The 6,690-nt window shown below is 41.9% G+C and overlaps 1 protein-coding gene across 1 annotated transcript in view; it reads left to right on the top strand.

Moving 5' to 3' along the window:
• LOC104080302 (ATP-dependent (S)-NAD(P)H-hydrate dehydratase {ECO:0000255|HAMAP-Rule:MF_03157}-like) overlaps positions 1–4,512 on the top strand; it is a 23,540-nt gene extending 19,028 nt beyond the window's left edge. The window contains exons 5-6 of the mRNA XM_009582649.1: positions 1,450–1,563; positions 4,419–4,512. Coding sequence (XP_009580944.1) covers positions 1,450–1,563; positions 4,419–4,512 — 208 coding nt within the window. The remainder of the gene's footprint in view (positions 1–1,449; positions 1,564–4,418) is intronic.
• The last annotated feature ends 2,178 nt before the right edge of the window (positions 4,513–6,690 follow it).

Genomic DNA, 6,690 nt, shown 5'->3' on the forward strand with positions numbered 1-6,690 from the left:
TTTTGACTTAGAGGAGAAGTGGGGGAGCTGCATCGTTCAAATGGAAATTCAACTTCAGCTTGCTGAGCGGGGGGCTGCTTCAGGGACATGGATGTCCTCACGTGGTTCGTTGCCTCCCCTGCCCTTGCAGCGGGTCACCGCTTCCGCCCAGCAGCCTTGTTTTGACAGAGCTGTTTCGTGGTGTCAGCACAGGGCGCCTTTGGGGAGCCGCCGCTGCTGCAGCCGGGGATTTCTGAAGCAGCTATTGTCGGCGGAGGGGCCGCTGGGCCGCGGCCAGGCGCGAGGCACCGCATCCCTGCGGCCTTGAGCGGGCCGCCTCGCTCCGTGCAGCTGCAAAAGCTTTGGGCTCCTGCCTGGCACTTGCAGAAATCGTTGTGGAATTTGCTGATTCTGCCAGACGCGAGCTAAACACTTGTTCCCAAGTGGTGTGTCCCATCAGTACAGCTGTTGGTTATGAAAAACATGCGAGGGCTTTCATCCTTAATAATAAAGCTTTGTTGAAGTATTGCAAGCTCGAAATATTCTGAGTAATACTATCAAATAGTACCTCCTTGCTTAGCCTATAGGGAGCTTTATTCCCCCATGCTTCAGTTAAAATGTTCATTTATTGTCGTCACTTATGTCAGAGGTGGGGAGGGAGGGAGGGAGGCAGGCTAAATTTTCCCTCGGTACTGTCAGTAAGGATTAACTGACGTTGTTGGGCAGTGCTTTCAAAATATTGTGGCCTATTTACACAACAAAACTGATCAGAACAAAATACACAGTTCTGGTCAGCGGCTGAATGCTGTGTTGTGGCAGCTATATTTGGCAGTGATTTTCTCATCGTTTTTCCAATGTAGACAAAACCTGAACGCTACAGAAATCTTAAGCATTACAAGCAGATAATACCCTTACTGAATAGCTTGATTCTCCTGTTGCCTTTTGGGGAAAGGGGACAGTTTGGCCGTAATTCAGTTGGAACAAATGCTTATGAAGCAACTGACAAAAAAGTGTATGAGTAGATTTATCACTTTGCCATGCAGGGTAATAAATAATTACATCATTTCCAGCAAGCCGTCGTATATACCTGTGAGATGGTGGATCTCTCTCCAAGGTGTAATCTCTGCAAAGAAGCATTAAATAGGGAATTGTGACAAACTGTAAGAATTGTTGGTTTCCTGCTTGGGTTTTATTTTTTTATTTACTAACAATCATAGTGGATACTTGCAATTACCTCCTCATTTTTATGTGGTCTCCCTAAGGAATGAATCGAGAGAAATGTTTCATTTTAGCTGTTTGGACAACCATTCCATATTTCCTGCGTAACAGGTTTTTTGTAGTTTGGAGGATAAAATTGCCTGACATTCAAGATAGGAAATACCTCTTTCTATCTTGCATCTTCAACTCAGATTCTGAGAATACTAAAATGAAGCCTTTTTAAACTTGTCTTTTTTTCCCAATTCCATTTAGTGATAGTCCCAATGCTGTCCATGAGGTGGAAAAGTGGTTACCACGACTGCACTCTGTTGTCATAGGACCTGGCTTAGGTAGAGATGAAGTTCTACTTGAGAACGCTAAGGTAATGTGTATATTGATACTTTATTCTGTGTCTTTATGTTGAATTTTATTAAATTTCCTATCTTTTACATGATTACACAAATGGTTTTGATAGGGTTACTAAATAACAAATTTAATAAAATATTGTTGACTGAAAATTACAGCTGTTAGTCATGGTCTTCATTATTAAACTGTAAGCATCACTCTGAATTTTAGGCACCCATATGGTTGTTTTGATTTGCTTTTGTTTTGATTGTGAAAGTTGCCAATTAAGAAATAGATGTTGGCATCTCTAGATGAAGGGCTCTGTGTTTTTTTAGGTGCAAAGCACCTGTACTGTAAGAACATAAATATGAATTTGAGTTCCTAATTTTCAGAACCGTATTTGACAGCTTGTATCAGGAGAGGTACCAAAGAGCAGGGATTGTGTCCCCTTGCAATACGAAATAATACTCTTAATTATAAAACGTTGCAGATTTGTATTCTGGATAGAGAGGTAATCCTATTTTCTGTCAAGCCTTAGCGAAGAGCTGCAAACAGGCGCTTAGTTCTGTACTCTAAATAATATGTACTTACACCATCTTCCAGATGATGTCTTGTATTACTGTCAACACATCTTTGCACGTTCAAAGTATATCTTTCAGTCTAATGTCAATCTAATTTTGTACAATTTTAATTTTTTTTTGCCTGAGAAGTATTACTGAATTAATCAGTGATACTAACAAGTGGAATTAATATAATTTACAGAAATGTTGACAGTTACACAGTGAAACTGCAAAACGGGGGAGGCAAGAGACTGGAGACAACACTAGTCCAAGTAGTTTAGAATACCTTGAGAGCTATGGAGGGTGGCTTTGCTAGGCTTTTGTTAGAGAAAGTTGCTATTGGAACTCTTCACTTCTTTAATTCTCCTTCTGCTTCCAAAAAATGTTTGTTTTATAATACAGAGGTGCAAAACTAATGAAGAGCATGGATTCAGAAACAAAGAAAAAAGAAATTTATTACAGCTGATCAAAAAATCAAATTCAATTCTGAATGAAAAATTTCAACAGATTTTATTTATTTTTGACAACATTTTCCAGAATTATTCTTAAAGAAAAAAATTTTGGGAAATTATTTTTCTTTTTTTCTTGGTTTTTAAAAATTTTTTAAGTTTTTTTTTTTTTCCCCCCCAAAAGGAAAAGGACTTTAAACAAAAGAAAATAAGAATTCATTTAGAATATCTAAGCTATCTAACGTAAGCTTCTTTTATATCAGAATTCCATCTGGGTTTTATAAATACCTGTCAATGTGCTTATCTGTATTACAGAAGTATCTGGAAGATTCCTTGATTGTTTTTTTTTTTTCATCATTGCTAAAAATAATTTTGCTTTCTTAGTGAATTACAAGCATACTTTTACTTCAGCCTGGCTGTCCTGTGTGAGCTAGCTTAAAGTTAAAGAAACAAACCCAGCCAAGGAAGACAAGGCGTTTGGATGTTACTTCAGGCTAAAATCTCAGGCCACATTCATATGAGCTGTGGATCTGACCTTATTAATTTCAAGTCACGTTAAAGCTCAAGTTCTTTGTCTTCACTGTAATTATGTAACTGTTCGTTAGTTACCCAGTGTTGTTTTTTTAATCCAACAACCATAATCTTCTAAATTCTTTTGTTCAGCCAAAAGCTTTAATAAGTGCATGTAATTGGGCACAAGTGAACCCTGGTTGCCTGCTTGAGGAAGACTGGTGATTTTCTGTGCTGAGGAAAGGCACAGTCTCCCTCTTGCTTCAACAGTGAATTTTAAGCTTTGTATCACTCTTCACCTTCAAGAAAAAAAGCAAGTGATGATAGCATTGCTATTTTAAACTTTTATAGGAGGCTGGCTTGGTATATAATTTTCTGTTTTCCCTTTAAGCTAACCTCAGCATGCTGTCATATGAATACAGGGCTGAGATGTAGATTAGTGTCTGCTGTCTGGTCAGGGTTTTGTATCAGAGTGGCAGTGAGGATGGGAGAGAGCTTCCCCTTTTCCTCATCCTGCCCCATTGAAGTGCTGAGGCGTAGTGGTCTGTCACCTCTGTGATGCTGTTCTGATGTCGGTTCTTGTCAGTATTGTGCCAGCACATTGCCAACAATTGTGCTTGTCCAAACAGTCACGTGTTTAGGCTGCTTCTCTCTTCTGAGCATTGAGAAACTAAGATACTAATGCAGTAACCTGCAATTTTGGTATACGGCCCATGGACACTGTTTTATTGTGGAATAGCTTGAGTACTTGTTGACCAGATGGTGCATCTTCTCTCTCCAGACCAGAGAATGCTTTGCTTCCTCAGCATCTTCACTATATCACCTGCCTCCCTCATGCTTAATGCCTGCAGTGTATGCATTGTGGCGTTTCAGGTCCTTTTAACAGTCTTATGGAAAAGTAGCACCTTGTGATCAGTTTCCTTTGATTTTTTTTTTTTTTCCTCTTCTTCTTGAGAGTGTGGTGATACTCTTTGAATACATATTTACTGGCTTCCTGTGGTTGTCTGGTTTTGGTTGTATACAAGTCCTGTTACAAGAAGCCACTCTACAAGTTATGTACCTCTCTCATAATGCCACTTGTGTGAGTCTGTGCCAAAACCATCAGATGCTGTTCCTCAGTCGCCTGGGTGAGGGCTGATGCTCTGTCAGAGCTTTTTAGCCATGGGTTTGCAGGACCGGGAGCTGCAGCTTCAGAAAAATCTAAAGAAAGCATTTGTTGTGTCCTAGTAGCTGTGCAGCTGGATCCCATGTAGATGTGGCAATCCTAGTCTTGGCCTAGTTAGACCCTCCAACTCCGGAGCAAATAAGCAGTCCAAGCTATTTCTCTTCAACAGAAAGGAACAAAAACATGTTTCTGCTCCACTTCTCAGCTCTGGAGTGAGCAGATTGAAGCATCTCTGCTCCCCATTCTACTTCAAACTTCTGAAATGCTGTTACCACATCTGGTGTGGAACGTGGCAGCTTCCTTGTAGGCAACATCAGGCCATCTGTTTTTCTGTTTCAGTGTCTGTGATTGATTCTGGCCAGAGACGACAGTACCGTTACCTCCCTGAGTTCACCTCAGTTGGTATGCTGCTGGTGGTGGTATAGACTGTTGAGAAAGAGTTTAGCTGCCACGTGGAAGCAAGACCAAGGTCCCTACGACTGTCCTCTGTCAGTACTTAGAAGCAGCATATTTCCAAAGCTATTGGATGTTCTCTTTCTTTCACACAGCAGCAATATGATGTCCTTATCATATCTATCCACCACAGCATTCTTTGTTCAGCTGTTCCAGGAATGTTTGCACTTCTGGTTCTTACTCTGATCTGATTTTTCTTGTAGCCTGAAGCTAGGAAGAATTCCTGCGTGTACCATCAAGAGCTGTTCCTCAGGTTTGTGAGAGAACCAAGTTGCTCTCCTGCAGGGTGATGAGTGCAGCTCGCGAGAGGACTTTGGAAAGAGCATTATATTCCTTGCATAGCCCTTTGGGAGAGGTGATGCTGCTGCCTAATGCTCCAGGATGTTCTGCATTCTGCTGCTGCCCAGCAGTTAGGCAGTTATGGGCTTAGCTGTGTCCTGTATCAGTTTCCAGCCTCTTGTCACCTCCTTTCTTCTCCTACTCCTCCTGGCATGAATGTGATGTTCCTGTCAAATTTTCTACTTCTGAGTTTGGTGAATCTTTATTGGGTACGTTACTGGCTTTGTGATCAAATAGACTGATACAGAATTATTGGTGGAATAGTAGTTACTATTGGGATCAGGTAGAGAAAAGCATTCATCCTTATGAAAAGCCCTATCCTTAACTGAAGTAAGACTTTGACGTTGGAATCGTCACTGCATTCCTTGCCTCTCTCCCTGAAGTGGTAGCACCAAATGCTGGACCCTGCCACTCCAGTCTTGCCATGTTTTGTCTTGCAGCAGCAAAGTTAGATTAGTGTTTTCAGCAGAGCATGCTTGCTTCCCTCCTCTAAGAGGGGTAATGATTAATAGCAAGAATGGCTCTGTGCAACTCAGATTACATGGTAAAATCGACTCTTGCTCAATTCTCGGTCTTTGTTTTAGCTCCAAGAAAATGTCCTGAATACCAGCCTGGGTTCTTCCTTTTTGTTTGGCTGAGGCCCTGCCTAGCTGCCATTTCTGCCCATTGCTGTTGCTGTTTCTTTCCCCCCAACCCCCTCACCCTGCAATGCTACCCTCAGCCAGTCATTTGCCCTTAAAGATCTCTGCGATGCATTGGGATATAAATTTCAGAAATCTCATTTTCCACCCCTAGTGACATCATCTTAAGGTTGTGTGGAAATGCCTTGGCTGTAGTTAACATCTAGCAAAGGATGGGAGAGGTTTGGGCCATTGTCATGGATCGCCTCCATCGAGTGTGCCCAGGGAGAGACCATTTGAAGTTTCCTCTTTCAGATGGATTCTCAGTTCCACCTCAACTGAGGTATCAGCCTTTTTGTGTTTGTGTTTGGTTAGTTGGATTAATTGGACTGATTTCCCCTCTTCAAGCCTCATGCCTTCAGGATTTAGGCAACACTTCACAGCTTTAATAAATTGTGAGAATGGGACCAGGTGCTTCAGTACACTATCTGCACTAATTCTTGCAAGCTTAAAAGGACTACAGAATACAGAGCCACCTTTTGTTGTCATAGCAGTCCGTTAAAGCTAAATCTGCCCTTATGGGCTTTGGGAAGCATTTTCCTCTTGCTACTTGATCAGCTCCCCAGGTTCTGTTTGTACCAAGCGTAAGACACCTGAGAAGCATCCCAGGCTAATGCTGCAGTTAATAGGTTAGTAGTATTGTCTGTGGTACCTACAACCATGTATGAATATGAACAGTAGGATGTGTTATTCTTTGGAATCACTGCTCACGTCGACTCAAGTTAGCAGAAAAATTATTTACCAGAATCTTAATTCTTCAATATGTGTCACATGTGCATTTGCTTCCTGCCCTGTTTATGTCCTCTGGAGATTCCTGCAGTGGGGATTCGGAAGTTCATAGGGAACTGAAGTAGCAGCTAGGACACGCCACTTTCTGTTCTCAGCCTTCAGTTAGGAGGAGGTGAGGTGGATGAGATCTTGTGCCTGTGATACTGCGGAGGCGAAAGCAGAGGGCACGTACGTGCACCCGCTGTGAGAATGTGTGTCCCTCTGCAGAGGGACCTGGACAGGCT

Source organism: Fulmarus glacialis, unplaced genomic scaffold (assembly GCF_000690835.1).
Source record: "Fulmarus glacialis isolate BGI_N327 unplaced genomic scaffold, ASM69083v1 scaffold43817, whole genome shotgun sequence".
NCBI classification, from domain to species: Eukaryota; Metazoa; Chordata; class Aves; order Procellariiformes; family Procellariidae; genus Fulmarus; species Fulmarus glacialis.